Below are 19,415 nucleotides of genomic sequence, written 5' to 3'. Positions count from 1 at the left end.
AGTGAACAAACGAAAGAGAGAGAGAGCGCAAGCAGAGAGAGGTGCAGAGGGAAAGAGAGAAGCAAACTCTTCATTGAGCAGGGAGCCCAACAAGGGGTTCTATCCCAGGAATCCAGGATCATAATCTGAGCCAAAGGCAGACACTTAACTAATTGAACTATCCAGGCTACCCCAGTAGTGTTTCTATATACTAAAAACAAACTACCTGAAAAAGAAATTAAGAAAACAATTCTATTTATAATAGTATAAAAAATAAAATACTTAGGAAACGATATAACTAAGGAGATGAAATATCTGTATACTGAAAACTAAAAGACACTGATGAAATAAATTGAAGAAGACAAAAATAAAAGATATCCTGTGTTCATAAATTAGAAGAGTTGATAATGCAAAAATGTCCATATTACTCAAAAGGATATACAGTCAATGCAATACCCTATCAAAATTCCAATAGCATTTTTCACAGAAATAGGGAAAGCACCCCAAGAATGCATACTGAAGTACGAAAGACTCTGAAATCCAAAGCAGTTTTAAGAAAGATAAACAAAGATAGAGATATCATGCTTCCTGATTCAAATTATATTACAAAGGTATAGTAATTAAAACAGCATGGTATTGGCATAAAAACAGACGCATAGATCAATGGAACAAAATAAAGTACTCAGAAATAAACTCATGTATTTAAGGCAACTAACATTAGACAAGGATGCTAAGAATACAGAATGGAGAAAGAATAGTTTTTTTCAATAAGTGGTGGTGGGAAAACTGGATATCCACGTGCAAAAGAATGAAATTTGACCCCATCTTGCAAATGAACTCAAAATGAATTAAATACTTAATGTAAGACCTGATACCAAAAACACAGGCAACAAAAGCTAAAATAAACAAATGTGACTGCATCAAACTAAACAAAACAAAACAAAACAAAACGTTTATAGCAAAGGGGCCAATTAACAAGAAGAAATGACAAGGTGCAGAATTGTAAGAAATGTTTGCAAACCATGATTGATACAGATTATACTCTAAAATATATAAAGAACTCTTACAACTCAACAGCAAAAAACCAAAAACAATCCAATTAAAAATGGGCAAAGGATCTGAATGGAATTATTCTGAAGATATACAAATGGCGAACAGGTACATGAAAATGTGCTCAATGTTACTAATCATCAGGGAAATGCAAATCAAAACTGCAATGAGATATCACCTCACACCTAAAAGAATGGTTACCATCAATAAGACAAGATATAACAAGTGGTGGAAAGGATGTATAGGAAAGGGAAACTTTTGTGTGCTATTGGTAGGTTATAAATTGGCATAGCCACTATGGAAACGAGAATGGAGGTGTCTTAAAAAATTAAAAATAGAAATACCATATGATCCAACAATTCTACTTCTGAGTATATGTCCAAAAGAAACAAAATCAGTACCTAGAAGAGATATCTGTACCCCTATATTCATTGCAGCATTATTCACAATAGCCAAGACATGGAAACAGCCGGATTGTCCATCAATTCATGAATGAGTGAATGAATTAAATGTGATATATAGTTACACACACATACACACAGTGGAGTATTATCTCAGCAGTAAAAAATGAAAAAACTTGGCATTTTTTACAACACAGATGAGCATAGAAGATATTAGGCTAATTGAAATAAGCCAAAGACAAATACTGTGTGGTATCATTTACATGTAGACTCTAAAACAAGTTTTACTTATAGAAACAAAGAAGAATGGTGTTTTCCAGGGGCTGAGGGGTAGGGGAAATAGGGAGGTGTTGACCAAAGGGAACAAACTTCCAGTTCTAAGATGAATAAATTCTAGGGATCTAATGTACAGCATGATGACTAAAGTTAATAATACTGTATTGTAGGGGTGCCTGGGTGGCTCAGTGGGTTAAAGCCTCTGCCTTCGGCTTAGGTCATGATCCCAGAATTCTGGGATCAAGCCCCACATCAGGCTCTCTGCTCAGTGGGGAGCCTGCTTTCTCTTCTCTCTCTGCCTGCCTTTCTGCCTACTTCTGATTTCCATCTGTCAAATAAATAAATAAATAAAATCTTTAAAAAAAAAAAAACATTGTATTGTACACTTGAAATTTGCTAAGAGAGTAAATTCTTAAGTGATCTCATCACCAGAATAAGAACAACAACAAAATTAAGAAGGTGATGGATTATGGCAATCATTTCACAAAATATACATATATTATCACATTGTACATCTTAAATGTACACGATTTTTAAAATTATATCTCAATAAAGCTGGGGTGCCAGGGAAAGCAAAGAGGCAAAAAGAATTTTCCTTAGTGAGAACTGAAGCCTTTTGTTCGGTTGTGAAGATTTCCCATTTCTGCTCTTGTATCGCAGACAGTCTGGGTCCAATGTGAAATAGTCAAAGAGATAATGGAAATTCACCTTTGGGCATTCACATGTATTCGTACCCTAGATACTTTCTGTAGGTGAAAACCACAAGTGAATGTTTACAAAACTTAACAAATTAATTCATTGTGTTAATTAACTGACTAGGTTCTCTTAAATGTAACTCTGGTATTTTGTATCTCTTTACATCCTCTTCTCTGCCAAAGAGTCAAAGCTTTGATCAGATTGGAAGTTTTTTTTTCCAAATTCCCCATTATATTTCCACCCTGTGTCTCATCTTATTATTAAGCTTATTAAGTACCATCTGTGTTGTGTGTAAAATATCCAAGGGTACAATATAAAACATATAATGCATATGTATTCACAAATTAGTTTCTATCTATGGATTAGAAATACAGAACAGTTCAGCAAATGCTTTACATAACTGAATATATTTTTATAAAGTGGATCATTATATTCCCCTTCTCCTTGTGGCCTCTCTTTGTGTGTCTTATTATGAAAGATGACCCTTTAAGTGGTTTGGGAATTTTCCCTTGACTTTGCACTCCAGCCTATTAAATTCCATTTGTGTTAAATGCGACATATTTGAGAATACAGTGGAAATCACATTCACAATTTAGCTAATATCAAAGGTTGTGAAAGACACAAGAAGATTTTTTAAATAGCTTGGCAAATTAACTCATTATATTAAGTGAGTAGATAGACTTTCTTAAATTCATGTTTGTTTTTTTTCAATTCTCTTTCTCTCTTCCTTGAACTTTTATCTTGCCTTCTTTATTCTTCTAAATCACATTTCTGGGAATGGAAAAATAAGATCATGCATTCAAATCCTCTATTTAGAAAATTAATGCAATAATTTCCCAAATGAGAGAAAATGGAATTGGAGCTAAAATAGGGAATGGTGTGAGCAGCTAAACACAGATTTTTGAAGACGTTTATTTATTTATTTAACACATATTTGAATTTGGAGCAAAGAGGAGGATTTTTTTGCTTAGAATTACAGGCATACCTCATTTTATTTACTTGATTATTTATTGATTTTATTGAATATAGTTAGCATACAATGTTGTATTAGACTCAAGTATACCTCAGAGTGACTTGACAATACTATATACTACTCAGGGCTCATCATGATAAGTGTAGTTACCATCCATCAATATACGAAGCTATTACAATATTATGAACAATATTCCCTATTTTTTACCTTTCATCCTCATGATGCATTTATTTTATAACTGGAATTTTGTAACTCTTAATCCCCTTCATCTATTTTACCCATTCCCTCCCCAAAACATCAGCCCTCTATATTTGAGTCTTTTTCTGTTTTCTGTTTGTTCATTTCTTTTGTTTTTAGATTCCACATATGATAATTGCCTTTCTCTGTTCAACTTATTTCACTTAGCATAATACCCTCTAGCACCATTCATGTTGTCTCAAATGGCAAGATTTCACTATTTTTTATGGCTGAGTAATATTCCATTGTGTATAGATGTATTTGTGTGTGTAAACACACACACACACATATATATACACACATGTATATATATATACATGCACATATATATGGCATACCTTTTTAATCCATTTTTCTACCTGTGGACACTTAGTTTGCTTCCATATCTTGACTACTGTAAATAATGTTGCAATGAAGATAGAGGTACACATGTCTTTTCTAATTAATTTTGTTTCTTTTGGGTAAATACCTCAGTACTGGGTCTTTCGTAAATTGAATGTTTGTGGCAGCCTATGTCAAACAAGTCTATATTGACAGTTTTCCAAAAACATTTGCTCATTTCATGTTTCTGTGTTACATTTTGGTAAATCTTACAATATTTCAAACTGTTTCTATTATTATCATATTTATTATGGTAATCTGAGGTCACTGATTATAATTTGGTTATATGATCACTGATCATAAAAACGTAGGAGATGGTTAGCACTATTTGGGAATAAGGTATTTTTAAATTAAGGTATATAAATTTTTCAACATAATGCTATTGTACATTTAATAAACTACAGTATAGTATAAATAAAACTTTTATATACACTGGGAAACCAAAAATTCACTTGGCTCACTTTATTGCAATATTTGCTTATTTTGCTGGTCTGAAACTGAAGTGGCAGCATCTCCGAGGTATGCCTGTACTTCATACTAAGAACTGAGAGCATTCAGAGAGAAAGCCACTCATATAAAACAGAGCATCTATGGATTGTGATATTTCTCTGGTCCAGCATTCTGTTAATATTCTGGACCCCAGAGAGAATAGCATATTTAGAATTCAGCAAAGAATGTCCATAATTTATAATCACATGAAACAATATACATACATATGATAATAATATTACATTATATATTATTATATTATATTAATAATATTAATATGGTTTCTAAATCAAAGGGTATCAAAGGGTTTATAGCAAAAAGTCTCCCTCCCATAGATGCCCCCAAACCACCCATCTCATTTCTCCAATTAACAACCTCTTGGGGTGTTTGGGTGGTTCAGTCAGTTGGATTTGGCTTAGGTCATGATCTCAGGGTCATGGAATAGAGCCCCGTTTGGACTTTGTGCTCAGCGTAGATCCGGGTTGAGATTTTCTCACTTGGCCCTTCCCCCTGTTCATGTTCTCTCTCTATCTCTCAAAATAAATAAAATCTGGGGTGCTTGGGTGGCTCAGTGTGTTAAAGCCTCTGCCGTCTGCCTGGGTCATGATCCCAGGTCCTGGGATCAAGCCCCGTGTTGGGCTTTCTGCCCAGCAGGAGCCTGCTTCCCTTCCTCTCTCTCTGCCTGCCTCTCTGCCTATTTGTGATCTCTGTATGTCAAACAAATAAATAAATAAATAATCTTTAAATAAATAAAAGAAAATAAAATCTTTTTTAAAGTTGTAATTTCTATAGTATTATTTAAAGAAAAACAACAAAAACAATTAACAGCCTCTTGTGTATCCTTCTAGAAATACTATCTCTATACCAGTATATATACCTTACTGTTCAGTGTTCTGTGCCTTGTTTTTTTCACTCAACCCTATAGCCTGCAGATATTCCCTTGAAATGATACATCAAGAACTTCCTCATTCTTTCTTACATCTGCATAGTATTGAATTGTGTGAGTGAATTTAATACAATAAAAATCACCTCTTTACTAATGTACATTATATCATGTGTTCAAAACTAATTTGAGATATAATCTAATTATATCTACAATGGCCCTATTTTCAAATAAGGTCACTTACTGGTGTACAGTGAGTCAGGATTTCAATGTATCTTTTGAGGGGACATAATTCAGCCCACAACATCTGCATTGCCAATAGTGAAGGGAAACTGACATGCTAATACACAGATAATGGGACCATGAATTTTTTAACGTTTTAAAATGGCAATTTGTCAATATGTATTAAAATTTTTAGAAATGTATCTACTTTCTGAGATAAAATTCTTAGTATTCTATCTATCCTAGGCAGATGATTACACAGGGACAAAATAAGATATAGAAAAAGAAGGTCTTCACAGTGTTGTTTATAGCATTAAAACATAGAAAATACTACTAAATAATTGGTTAAATGGACTATGATCCACATATATGAGGCCATTAAAATGAAGGTATTATTTTATTGAGTTTCACAATGAAATGCCATACTTCCCAGTGACAACAAAACCTCTCATATTGTTACCAAGAATTCTGTGGCCTTGAAGGAGTGCTTTTTAATTTTCTTTTAAAATTTAAAGTAACTAAAACAAGTAATAATTAATGTTTATTATAATTATGTCTATTATAATTGTTTAAATATTACTATTTATAACTAACAAAAAGCAACAAGTACTTGCAAGGATGTGGAGCAAAGGGAACATTTGTGCACTTTGGTTGGTGGGATATAAATTGGTGCAACTACTGTGGAAAATAGTGTGGAGTTTCCTCAAAAAATTAAAAATAGAAATACCCTATGATCCAGCAATGCCACTTCTGGGTATTTATCCAAAGAAAATGAAAACACTAACTCAAAGATATTTGCACTCCAATGTTAAGCATTTTTACAATAGTCAGGATGATGTGGAAACAACTTAAGTTTCCATTGATGGATGAATGGATAAAGAAAATGTGCTATGAATGTATATATCTATTACATACACATATATACATGTATATAAATATACATACACATATATGCAGTGGCAGTGGAATATTATTCAGCCATCAAAAGAAGGAAATCTTGTCATTTACAACAACATGGATGGAGCTTGAGGGTATTATGCTAAGTGAAATAAGTCAGAGAAACACCAATATTGTTTTAATCTCATTTATACATGGAGTTTTTTTAAAAAATGCAAAAAACAAACAAGCAAACAAACCAAGTTCATAGTTACACAGAGCAGATTGGTGGTTGCTGAGAGCATAGGAGGGGCAGTGGGTGAAACGGGTGAAGGTGGTCAAAAGATACAAACTTCCATTATAAAATAAGTAAGTCTTAGGTATGTACTGTACAGCCTGGTGACTATAGTTAATAATACCTTACTGCGTATTTGAAAGCTGCTGAAAAGAGCTCTGAAATTTCTCAAGAAAAAAACAACTATATATGTTGACAGATGGTAACCAGAATTACTGAGATAGATAATAATTTTGCTATATATAAGAATATTGAATCATTATATTATATACCCAAAACTAATAAAATGTCCAGTATAACTAAATAAAAATATTGCTAACTTGTATATACATTTTATTTGGATTTTATATATTTGTTGATAAGAAAATATGCTTATAATATAAAATTAAATTTAAAACAGTATCAATGGTATTTATGTAAAAAAATACATAGGAACCTTCTTAAAGATTATGCACCAAAATGTATAATAATCAGTTAACGGTGGGATTAAAGAATATTTCCATACTCTGCTCTCCTGTGTATTCTACTTTTCCTATAATGAATGTGCATTGCCTGTGTGATAAAGACTAAACAAACAGTGGTTTAAGCAAGTGACATGGGAGCTGGGACCGCTTGGATAGCCAATGATGGATCTCAAAAGCTGATGCCACGTGAGCAGTGCTGAGGAAGGACTGGGAAGTGAGGAGAGTCACGGATGCAGCGGGGAGTTCTCTCCCTCCCTCAGGGTAGACATCTTGCATAGGGGTGGTGTGCCCTGGGCCTATAGGGACCCTCTGTGCTGCTCTGAGCCGAGCCTTGTCACCTGCAGGCACACACATGACCTCCTTTAGGACGTTGGGTCCTCTTTGCCCATAGCTCACATGGGGGAGAACAGGCATGCATTTCAGGTATGTAATCACAGAAAGGAGGTCCTAGCCCCAGCTGCAAAGGCAGCACAGTGCAGATGCACCCAGTAGCAGGACAAAGGCTTCTGCCCCCAAATGTTAAGGGCTACCATAGGACAAATGGAACGTAGTATGCACATGTGGGTACTGAAGGACTGCTCCCTCCCCCTGTTTGGGGAGAGCAGAATTACTGTCCAGGTGGGGAAGACTACCCCCCACATATACACACCAAGTCCAGCTGAGGTACCCTTGGTCCTACCCTTTCATGGGGTCTCAGGAAGTGGGTTTCAAGCACCCTAACAAGGCCTGTGCTCAGTCCAGGGGTCAGGGCATGCAAACCTAGCAATAGGTCTGCAACTGTAAGCAACACTTATACCATGGTGTACATTCACTGTGAGCAAACCAAGTTAGGGAGGTTGGGCAACTGGCCCCAGACCACAATTCCAGTGCTTCCAGAGGATAGGAGGCATAGCCAGAATCTGAGCCCCAGGAGCACAGTAGCTCACTGTGCAGACATGGAGTGCTCTTTGGAGTGAAGTTATGAGGTCCAAGTGGCCTGGGCACACCCGCCTCCAGAACCCACATGTACATTCTGCAAAACTGGGCATTTGGCTCCAGCAGCTAACTCACACCTGCTGGAGGGGGAAAACTCTTGGACCTGGGCCAGCTATAATACATTAGTATCTGCCCAGCTGCTCAGCCTGGTCCACGCAGTACCAACTCCATGGGCCAAACCCCAGAATCCTCTCAGAGGAAAGCAGCCCACATTCCCATGGCCCCACACTCTCTCTACCTTTCACTTCTTACTCTGAACCGCTTGTAGCTTCTCTGATAGATCATGTTTTTACATTGACACTTCAGTATTGCCTTTCTTTGTAATAGTCTTTCCCCATACCAAATTCTAAATCTCAAAATACTGTTGTCCCTGAAATTTTCCACCCTGAGATGGAGGGAAAACAGGGCACAGATAAGATGATATACTATAACACCACATGAAGTGGAAAGAGTGTCTGGATAATGAAATAAAAGAGCAAGAATACCATAATCCATTTATAATTGTAGATTCAGATCTTTCGCCAAGACAAGTGCCGAAAGTTCCTACCCTTAACACCGAAAAAAGTCTTGTAAGCTATGTGGACCCAAAAGATATACTTCATTTTGCCAAATACTCTAGTGTTAGTTCAGATTCAGGGTCCCTCCTTCCTTAGGCCCCTGTAACTGGTCAGTCTCTAAACAGGACTCTAGCCTACAAAAAAAGTCTCTAGGTTCCATTTATTAATCTAATACTTAGCTATTGAGAGGACCTGGAAAGTTTTGCCAGACAGACTTGTTTTTGAGATGGGTGACTCACTTAAAAAATAATTCCATGGCTCATCCTTGGACCTCCTGGCTGTGTACCTGGACCCTCCTGGCTTATTAATTTGTCACTTCAGCATTGGAAGAGTTGAGCAAATGTCTTCAAGAAACCTTTAGGATCAAAGTTCAGTTCTCCAATCATTATGGCTTCCCTCTGCCTTCTCTTCTACCACAGTTCAGCCCTAATGTCTTTGACCTTCTAACCCACTTAGACAACAGGGGATCATAGTTAAAAACATTGGCTTGGGATCCAATCTGCCTGAGTTCAGATCTTGTTTCTGATATTATATTATGTAACATGGGACAAATTACTGAACATTTCTATGTCTCAATTTCCTTTTGATAATAGTACCTATATCACAAGACTACTTTGGGGGTTACATGTTTTTATAAGCACAGGTATAAGACTGGTATATGGTTCAGGTTATAAAAATGCTTATTAAATAAAATAAATAAATACCTGTACTAGACCGGATTATCTCTGTCCCAACAACATGGCCCAGCAGGTCATACTGATTCAGGCGGGAGCCATCCTGTGCTACTTCCACAGATTTGTTCTTCCCAAGAGTCCAAGAATAAACCACTTCAGCTGTTGTATAGGCATCTAAAGCAGAAAAGGGCCAAGAAGAAGTTGAAGGGGAAAGAAAGTAATTATCCTTAATACTGAACTTGCATGAGACTGAAATACAGCTTCCCTCCCGAAAGAGTTCTGGGTATGTGTTCTGTCTTCAACTGAAGTACATTTATCCATCCATCTAGTAAACACTCATTGAATAACTTCTACAGTTTATGCTGGGTACACAGGAGTGAACCTAAAGTGGTTTTTTCTTTCAATGACAGTCTTTCTGACTGATGATATATTGTTAGACTTTTCCTTCTCTTGGAGGGTAGACAATAGACGTAAGGGGAGGAATAGCAAAATTATTATCTAATGCAGATGTCACAAATTCAAATGTCTATAGGAGTGGTATCAGAAATAAGTAAATCAGGCTAGTTGTAAAAAAAAAAAATCTGTCAAAAATGTAATACAATTTTAATTACTATGGAGTGAGCATATGAGATAAGGTAAAAATCACTGTAGAGATATTTTAAATTAAAAACATAAAAAGCTCAAATTAAAAATAGCAATAATTAATTGCAATTTTCTTTTAAAAATTATTTCCACTTTGATTTGCAAAACAGAAACCAGGGGCGCCTGAGTGGTTCAGTTGGTTAAAGCCTTTGCCTTCGGCTCGGGTCATGGTCTCAGGATCTTGGGATCAAGCCCCGGCATCGGGCTCTCTGCTCAGCAGGGAGCCTGCTTCCCTTCTACCCTGCCTGCCTCTCTGCCTGCTTGTGATCTCTGTAAAATAAAGAAATAAAATCTTAAAAACAAACAAACAAACAAACAAAAAACCCAGAAACCTGCCTCCTTTACTCTGCACCAGGGTATTAATGTCAGATCTTATATTTGGAATTCCCATGTTGAATACAGAATTTAAGTATGGATTAGTTTTAATAAGGGTGAGGGTAAGAGAAATGGTGAGAGAATAAGGAATGATGTTATTTAGTTTAAGTTAGTATCTTAAAGGAAGAGAATTGCTTTCTTTCCAGACATGGACTTACTCTTTGTACAGTGGGTTTTTTGTTGGGGTGAACACCTTGCCCTAATGCAGGCACCTAGGTTCATAAAGAGAAGCTGAACTATACTATTCACTCATTTCACCCAACTTTTGAGCTGTTATTCAACCTAATAGGAAGTCTCCAGCTCATGGTGGCAGCTGCTGTCTCTATAATATGCTCTATTCAAGTCTTTTACCACAAAGCAAATAATTCCTAGTGAATCTACCAGTGAACAAACAGAAATTCTGTGTCTTTACAAAACTTTGCAACATTGGATATAGATTTCATTACATCTGACATTAACACTCATATGTACTAATTATGGTCTGCAAATATTATACTTCTTAGGACTCTTTTCAATATACCCAAATAAACCATTTTCTGAATTTCTTATAATGGGCAACAGCCAAAAATTTCTTCATTCACATCAAAATTCTCACTGAAATCATGAAAAAATGTATATAACTCTATAGTATTTTTTATATCTGTACTCTCATAAGCTATAAAAGAAAATGCCACAAGAAATCCAGCTTGCCACGTATGTCCTATATATGACCTCAGTCATTTATTCAACACAGATGAAAATACTTGTAGTTTGAGGCACCTGGGTGGCTCAGTTAAGTGTCTGCCTTCAGCTCAAGTCATGATCCCAGGATCCTGGGATTGAACCCCGCATCAGGCTCCCTGCTCAGTGGAGAGCCTACTTCTCCCTCTCCCACTCCCTTCTGCTTGTGTTCTCTCTCTTTCTGTCAAATAAATAAATAAAATAATTTTAAAAAACTTGTAGTTCAACATATAATTTATTCTGCAATATACCTTTTTAAAAATAAATTTGGTATCTATAAAATATTTTGATAGCTGGGAAGGTTTGTTGCTTAAGATATAATTTCATTTCCCAACAGCAACACTTAGTATATGCATTTAAACACAAAACATGTTGAAATTTCAGTCTGTTTTTTAAAGCTAATTAAGACTTTTATTGTACATCTTTTTTATATATCAATTATAGTGCTTTATAACAAATTGCATAATGGTAATACCTGAAGTTTTATTTCTTCAACAAGGGTTTCTTTATATGCATGGTAAAGATGTAGAAATAGTCTTCATTTCTGTAAGGAAATGTAAACTCCCCTGTTTTGAAACCAGTCCTTTCAGCCTTTTTTTTTCCCCCTCAAGTTTTGATGACAAGAACTATGTCACTTTCCTTTTAATTCTATTAGGAGCTCTTAATTCTACTACATGTAAAACAAAGGTGCAAGTGAGTTGATTAATGGAAACTGACATTGGACCCTTTTTCAGGGGGAGGGTAGAAAGTGATGGAAATTTGGGATAATGGGCAAACATGTGTCCATTTACAAGGGCAACCACTACTCACCTGGATTGGCCATGTGAGAATTTGAGACCAATGTTGTCATATCTTCTGATCATAAAATAATAATCAAATCTGGGGTTTTATGTCACATTTCTCAAATTCTAAATCTTCACAAATAATTTTAAAAGTTATAAACACTATATGGATCAAACAAATTACATTTGCAAACCAATTTGCAACTTCTGGTCTAGACATCTTCTCCTAGGGTACCAACCAGAATTGTAGATGTTTTTTTTTTAGATTCAAGTAGCCAACATATAGTACATCAGTAGTTTCACACATAGTGTTCAATAATTCATCAGTTGCATATAACACCCAGTGTTCATCACATCACATGCCCTCCTTAATGCCCATCACCTTCAGTTTTCCCTTCCTTCCTTTGTGGTCCTCTGCACTATTTCTTATGTTCCACATATGAGTGAAACATTCTGATAATTGTCTTTCTCTGGTTGACTTACTTTGCTCAGCATTATACCCTTCAGTTGCACCCAAGTCAATGTAAATAGTAAGTATTCATCCTTTCTGATGGCAGAGTAATTAGAACTGTAGATCTTTAAACTATTATCACCAGGAAGGGAAATCCTCTCCTCAGGACTCTTCTCACTTCCTTATTAAAAAATTGCTCTAAGATTATTAAGTAAAGATGTTCACAAGACACTGTTCTCTTATTTTCCCCAGTGTCTCCCATCTTAAGTACATACGCTTGGGGTTCTACTACTCCTAAACAGAAAATCACCTGTATACGTATTCTTATCTTTGCCATTCAGGGTGTTATAAATCCCTATGTTTAAAGGACAATTCAGTGTTCTCTCCAATATACTCAAAAGTTTAACAATGTGAGGACTTTCAGGGAAAGAGTAGGAGATGGAAAATATTTTCTACCCCTAAGAAAGAGAAGGAATTTCTTGGTGTGTCTCTTAACTTAAGTCAAATACTTTGGGCAGACAATCTTGAATATTAACCCTAAAAATGCTAGCATGTCCTAGTACAAACGTGACAATAAAACATGCACTATGCATACTTTAAAACTTCATTGGACCCAGAGCTGTAACTTGTTTTAAGTAAAAAGTAATCGTTTCATTTCTTTGAAAATAATGTATGGGAGCAGAGGGATTTATGGGGGGGAAATGTCCTCTTTTATGATGAAGGTCAAAGCAGGAAAGATATGAACTGAAAAAGGAAGAGAAGGAAGATGAAGAAATAAATTCAAGAAAATAGGTTATGTGCTTCGGTGAGTGCTGTGAAGTGTGTAAACCTGGTGATTCACAGACCTGTACCCCTGGGGATAAAAATATATGTTTACAAAAAATAAAAAAATTAATAAAAAAAAGAAAGAAAAAAGAAAATAAACTGAAAACTACTTGGCTGTTCACAGCTTAACTTTGTAAGAGTAAACAAAAATCAAAGGAACTCATGGTGGTGTTAGGGTAGGTGGTGGCTTCTGCTCAGAGTGGAGTATTAGGGAAGATTTCATAAAGTAGATAGTGCTTAGAAATGAGACTACCTTTAAAAGATGAAAAGAGACCATTCCTAGCAAAAGAACAACACTGCAAAGGCAAAAGGCATACAAGAGCATCAGTATTAAGGGAATTCATGGTATCCCTGGACTTACAGGCTAGAGAAAGGCTGAGGTAATATTGCCCTAATTGCCCACACTTAAGAAAAGAGAGTTTTAGTCCATAGGCTATACGTTGTTGTTGTGCCTGAAGTAGAAAGATGATATAGCAAAATGTATGCTTTCAAAGAATTGCCCTAGCTACATAATGGATGACTGGCTGGAAATAGTGAAACTAAAGCTAAGACATCACTTACAAGGCCATCACAATGTTTGGTATGAGTGACCCTTACAGAATAACATATGGTAATAGTGGGCTGAATCGAGTAAGACTGAGAAAAGATTTCTGAGGTTGAACAGATTATAACTGGTTGCTTTTCATGAAAGTAGGAAAGGAAAGGAGGACATTTATGGAAGGATTCTACATGACTCTAAGAGTGTAGCTTTTGAAAGTCAAGGATAATGATAAAGTTCATTCACTATAGGTGAACAGAACTCTTCTCCCTCTTTTCCTTCAAGCTTTCTCTTTTTTTTCCTTCTTCCATGCCCCTTGGGCTCCTTTAACATCTCATCTTTCCTCCCACGCCTTTCTTCCCTACCCTTTCTTTGCAGTTCCAATCATTCTACTGTCATGGAAAAGCAGGGAAAGAGTGTCTGTGTTGGGGTTGGATGCTGCAGAAAAGGATATCTATGAGAGGATTAGAATTACTACATTCCCAGAATGGCCCCCTCAACATATATTGGATAGGCTATGATGGCACAAGCATTTCATTGTCTCCTATTACCTGAGCCTTGGTATGTATTAGGTCCCAGTAAAATGGGAAATAAAAAACAATCCTGTCACAATAGCATCAATGAAAAATCATTCCTTTTGAACTCATATTTTCAGAGACTGCTTGCTTATTTGATTGAATAATTCATTCAGTCAACATATATTAAGGCATTGTATTAGACAAATAAGACAAGAGGCAGGGAGAGGTTTCATTAGGTATAGCGATTAGAGAAGAACTCTTTGAGGGACGGCTTTTAACCTGAAACTTAAAAAGTGAGAAAGAGTCAGCGAAGAATATTTCAAGCCAAAAACAAAAACAAAAACAAAAAAACAGTAAGTGTAAAGGTTTCTAAGTGGGAAAGATCTGCGTTGTTCTGGGAACTGGCAAACCAATGTAAAGTGGAGAGAAATAAGAGATGAAATTGAAGAAGTATGTAACAATGAGAATACAGAATCTAATAAATTAAGATAGGTGACACAAAAGAAGATTTTAGAGAAAAACTATAAGTTGCTTGATTCAGTTTGCTAGTATTTTGTTGAAGAATTTTCTGTCCATGCTCATAATAAATATTTGTCAGTGGTTTTCTTGTGATCTTTGTGTTTTTTTTTAATCAGAGTAATAATGACCTGATTGAATGAGCTAAGAAATGTTACCTCCTCTTCTGTATTTTGCAACACTTTATGAAGACTTATTAATAACTCTTCTTTAAATATTTGGTTTAGATAAATTTTGAGGCCATCTAGGCCTGTTTTGGGGGGTTGGAGAGTTATTACAATACCAATTAATTGCTTTGTTAAAGGTCCAATAAAAATTTCTATTTATTCTTTTAGTTAGTTTCAGTAATTTTTGTATTTCTAGAAAATTTTCCATTTCATCTAGGCTGTCTAATTTGTTGGCATACAATTGCTTATAGTATTCCTGTATAATCTTATTTATTTCCATAAAGTCAGTAGTAATGTTCCTTCCTTTACAATTTTAGTAATTTTAATTCTTCTTCTATTCTGGCTTGGTGAATCTAGCTAAAGGTTTATCAGTGCAGGGAGGAGTCAAGATGGTGGAGAAGTAGCAGGCTGAGGTTACATCAGGTAGCAGGAGATCAGCTAGATACCTTATATAAAGATTGCGAACACCTACAAATCCAACGGGAGATCGAAGAGAAGAAGAACAGCAATTCTAGAAACAGAAAATCAACCATTTTCTGAAAGGTAGGATTGGTGGAGAAGTGAAGCCAAAGCGATGGGAAGTTAGACCCTGGGGAGAAGGGGCGGCTCCCGGCAAGCAGCGGAGCAACAGAGCACAAAATTGGGACTTTTAAAAGTCTGTTCCACTGAGGGACATCACTCCAGAGGCTAAAATGGGGTGAAATCCATGTGGGGTCAGCGTGGCCCCAGGTCCGCAGGGTCACAGAAGGATCGGAAGTGTCAGAGTGTCACAGAGCTTGCAGGTATTAGAATGGGGAAGCTGGCTACAGAGACAGAGCCAAGGAGTGAGCTCTCAGCTCAGGGTTACCTTGAACTGGTCGCAGCCTTGGTGAGCTCAGAGCGTGGCCAGAGGCCAGGGAGACAGGAGTAATTGGGTGCTATTCTCTGAGGGTGGACTGAGGAGAGGGGCCCCCCCGAGCTCTCAACTCCTCTGGGCCAGAGACTGGGAGGCCGCCATTTTCATTCCCATCCTCCAGAGCTCTATGGAAAGTGTTCAGGGAACAAAAGCTCCTGAAAGCAAACCCGAGCTGATTACACAGCCAGAAGCCTGGTAAGGGCAGTGCAATTCTGTCTGGGGCAAAGACACTTGAGAATCACTACAACAGGCCCCTCCCCCAGAAGATCAATAAGAAATCCAGCCAGGACCAAGTTCACCTACCAAGGAGTGCAGGTTCAATACCAAGGAGAACAGCAGAATTCCAGAGGAGAAGAAAGCAAATCATGGAAATCATGGCTTTCGCCCCATGAGTCTTTAGTCTTGAAGTTAATTTAATTTGTTTTGTTTTAATTTTTTTTTCTTTTTCTTCTTCTGCTAATTTTTTTAACTTTTACCCTTTTCTTTTTTTAACATTTTAAACTAATTTATCTAATATATATGTTTTTTCTTTTTTATATTTTTTCTTTATTCATTTTCTTTTTTAATTTTTTTTCCAAAACCTCTTTTATCCCCTTTCTCCCCGCCATGAGTTGGGGTCTCTTCTGATTTGGTTAAAGCATATTTTCCTGGGGTTGCTGCCACCCTTATAGTATTTTACTCACTCCTTCATATACTCTTATCTGGAAAAAATGACAAGGCGGAAAAATTCACCACACACACACACAAAAAAAAAAAAGAATAAAAGGCAGTACCAAAAGCTGGGGACCTAATCAATACAGACATTGGTAATATGTCAGATCTAGAGTTCAGAATGACGATTCTCAAGGTTCTAGCCAGTCTCGAAAAAGGCATGGAAGATATTAGAGAAACCCTCTCGGGAGATATAAAAGCCCTTTCTGGAGAAATAAAAGAACTAAAATCTAACCAAGTTGAAATCAAAAAAGCTATTAATGAGGTGCAATAAAAAACGGAGGCTCTCACTGCTAGGATAAATGAGGTAGAAGAAAGAATTAATGATATAGATGACCAAATGACAAAGAATAAAGAAGCTGAGCAAAAGAGGGACAAACAGCTACCGGACCATGAGGGGAGAATTCGAGAGATAAGTGACACCATAAGATGAAACAACATTAGACTAATGGGGATTCCAGAAGAAGAAGAAAGAGAGAGGGGAGCAGAAGGTATATTGGAGAGAATTATTGGAGAGAATTTCCCTAAATGGAAATGGGAACAAGCATCAAAATCCAGGAGGTGCAGAGAACCACCCCTCAAAATCAACAAGAATAGGTCCACACCCCATTACCTAATAGTAAAATTTACAAGTCTTAATGACAAAGAGAAAATACTGAAAGCAGCCCAGGAAAAGAAGTCTGTAACATACAATGGTAAAAATATGAGATTGGCAGTGGACTTATCCACAGAGACCTGGCAGGCCAGAAGGAGCTGGCATGATATATTCAGAGCACTAAACGAGAAAAACATGCAGCCAAGAATACTATATCCAGCTAGGCTATCATTGAAAATAGAAGGAGAAATTAAAAGCTTCCAGGACAAACAAAAACTGAAAGAATTTGCAAACACAAAACCAGCTCTATAGGAAATATTGAAAGAGGTCCTCTAAGCAAAGAGAGAGCCTAAAAGTAGTAGATAAGAAAGGAACAGGGAAAATATACAGTAACAGTCACCTTACAGGCAATACAATGGCACTAAATTCATATCTTTCAATAGTTATCCTGAATGTTAATGGACTAAATGCCACAATCAAAAGACACAGGGTATCAGAATGGATAAAAAAAACCCAAACCCATCTATATCTTGCCTAGAAGAAACTCATTTCAGACCCGAAGACACCTCCAGATTTAAAGTGAGGGGACGGAAAACAATTTACCATGTTGGTGGACATCAGAAGAAAACAGGGGTGGCAATTCTTATATCAGGTCAATTAGATTTTAAGCCAAAGACTATAATAAGAGATGAGGAAGGACACTATATCATACTCAAAGGATCTGTCCAACAAGAAGATCTAACAATTTTAAATATCTATGCCCCTAACGTGGGAGCAGCCAACTATATAAACCAATTAATACCAAAATCAAAGAAACACATCAACAATAATACAATACTAGTAGGGAACTTTAACACTCCCCTCACTGAAATGGACAGATCATCCAAGCAAAAGATCAACAGAGAAATAAAGGCCTTAATTGACACACTGGACCAGATGGACATCACAGATATATTCAGAACATATCATCCCAAAGCAACAGAATGCACATTCTTCTCTAGCGCACATGGAACATTCTCCAGAATAGATCACATCCTCGGTCCTAAATCAGGTCTCATCCGGTATCAAAAGATTGGGATCATTCCCTGCATATTTTCAGACCACAATGCTCTGAAGCTAGAACTCAACCACAAGAGGAAATTTGGAAAGAACCCAAATACATGGGGACTAAACTGCATCCTTCTAAAGAATGAATGGGTCAACCAGGAAATTAAAGAAGAATTGAAAAAGTTCATGGAAACAAATGATAATGAAAACACAACGGTTCAAAATCTGTGGGACACAACAAAGGCAGTCCTGAGAGGAAAATATATAGCAGTATAAGCCTTTCTCAAGAAACAAGAAAGGTCTCAAGTTCACAACGTAACCCTACATCTAAAGGAGCTAGAAAAAGAACAAGAAAGAAACCCTAAACCCAGCAGGAGAAGAGAAATCATAAAGATCAGAGCAGAAATCAATGAAATAGAAACCAAAAAAAAAAAAAAAAAAATAGAACAAATCAATGAAACTAAGAGCTGGTTCTTTGAAAGAATTAATAAGATTGATAACCCCCTGGCCAGACTTATCAAAAAGAAAAGAGAAAGGACCAAAATAAATAAAATCATGAATGAAAGAGGAGAGATCACAACTAACAGCAAAGAAATACAAACAATTATAAGAACATACTATGAGCAACTCTACACACACAAAAAAATTGACAATCTGGAAGAAGTGGATGCATTTCTAGAGACATATAAACTACGAAAACTGAACCAGGAAGAAATAGAAAACCTGAACAGATCCATAACCAGTAAGGAGATTGAAACAGTCATCCAAAAATCTCCAAACAAACAAAAGCCCAGGTCCAGACGGCTTCCCAGAGGAATTCTACCAAACGTATAAAGAAGAACTAAATCCTTTTCTCCTGAAACTGTTCCAAAAAATGGAAGGAAAACTTCCAAACTCATTTTATGAGGTCAGCATCACCTTGATCCCAAAACCAGACAAGGATCCCATCAAAAAAGAGAACTACAGACCAATATCCTTGATGAACACAGATGCGAAAATACTCACCAAAATACTAGCCAATAGGATTCAACAGTACATTAAAAGGATTATTCACCATGACCAAGTGGGATTTATTCCAGGGCTGCAAGATTGGTTCAACATCCACAAACCAATCAATGTGATACAACACATCAATAAAAGAACAAGAACCATATGATACTCTCAATAGATGCTGAAAAAGCATTTGACAAAGTACAGCATCCCTT

General features: G+C 36.4%; 1 protein-coding gene across 2 annotated transcripts in view; it reads right to left on the bottom strand.

Annotated features, from left to right (window-relative positions):
- Positions 1 to 19,415, bottom strand: part of GABRA3 (gamma-aminobutyric acid type A receptor subunit alpha3) — a 393,257-nt gene that overhangs the window by 59,002 nt on the left and 314,840 nt on the right. For both annotated transcript variants that reach the window (XM_004776653.2, XM_013047929.2), the window contains exon 7: positions 9,459 to 9,602. In XM_004776653.2, the coding sequence (XP_004776710.1) occupies positions 9,459 to 9,602 (144 nt within the window). The remainder of the gene's footprint in view (positions 1 to 9,458; positions 9,603 to 19,415) is intronic.

Source organism: Mustela putorius, unplaced genomic scaffold (assembly GCF_011764305.1).
Source record: "Mustela putorius furo isolate JIRA1106 unplaced genomic scaffold, ASM1176430v1.1 tig00003899_pilon_pilon_pilon, whole genome shotgun sequence".
Lineage (NCBI taxonomy): Eukaryota > Metazoa > Chordata > Mammalia > Carnivora > Mustelidae > Mustela > Mustela putorius.
Note: the sequence above shows the minus strand (reverse complement) of the source record. Positions and strands in the feature narration are given on the sequence as shown.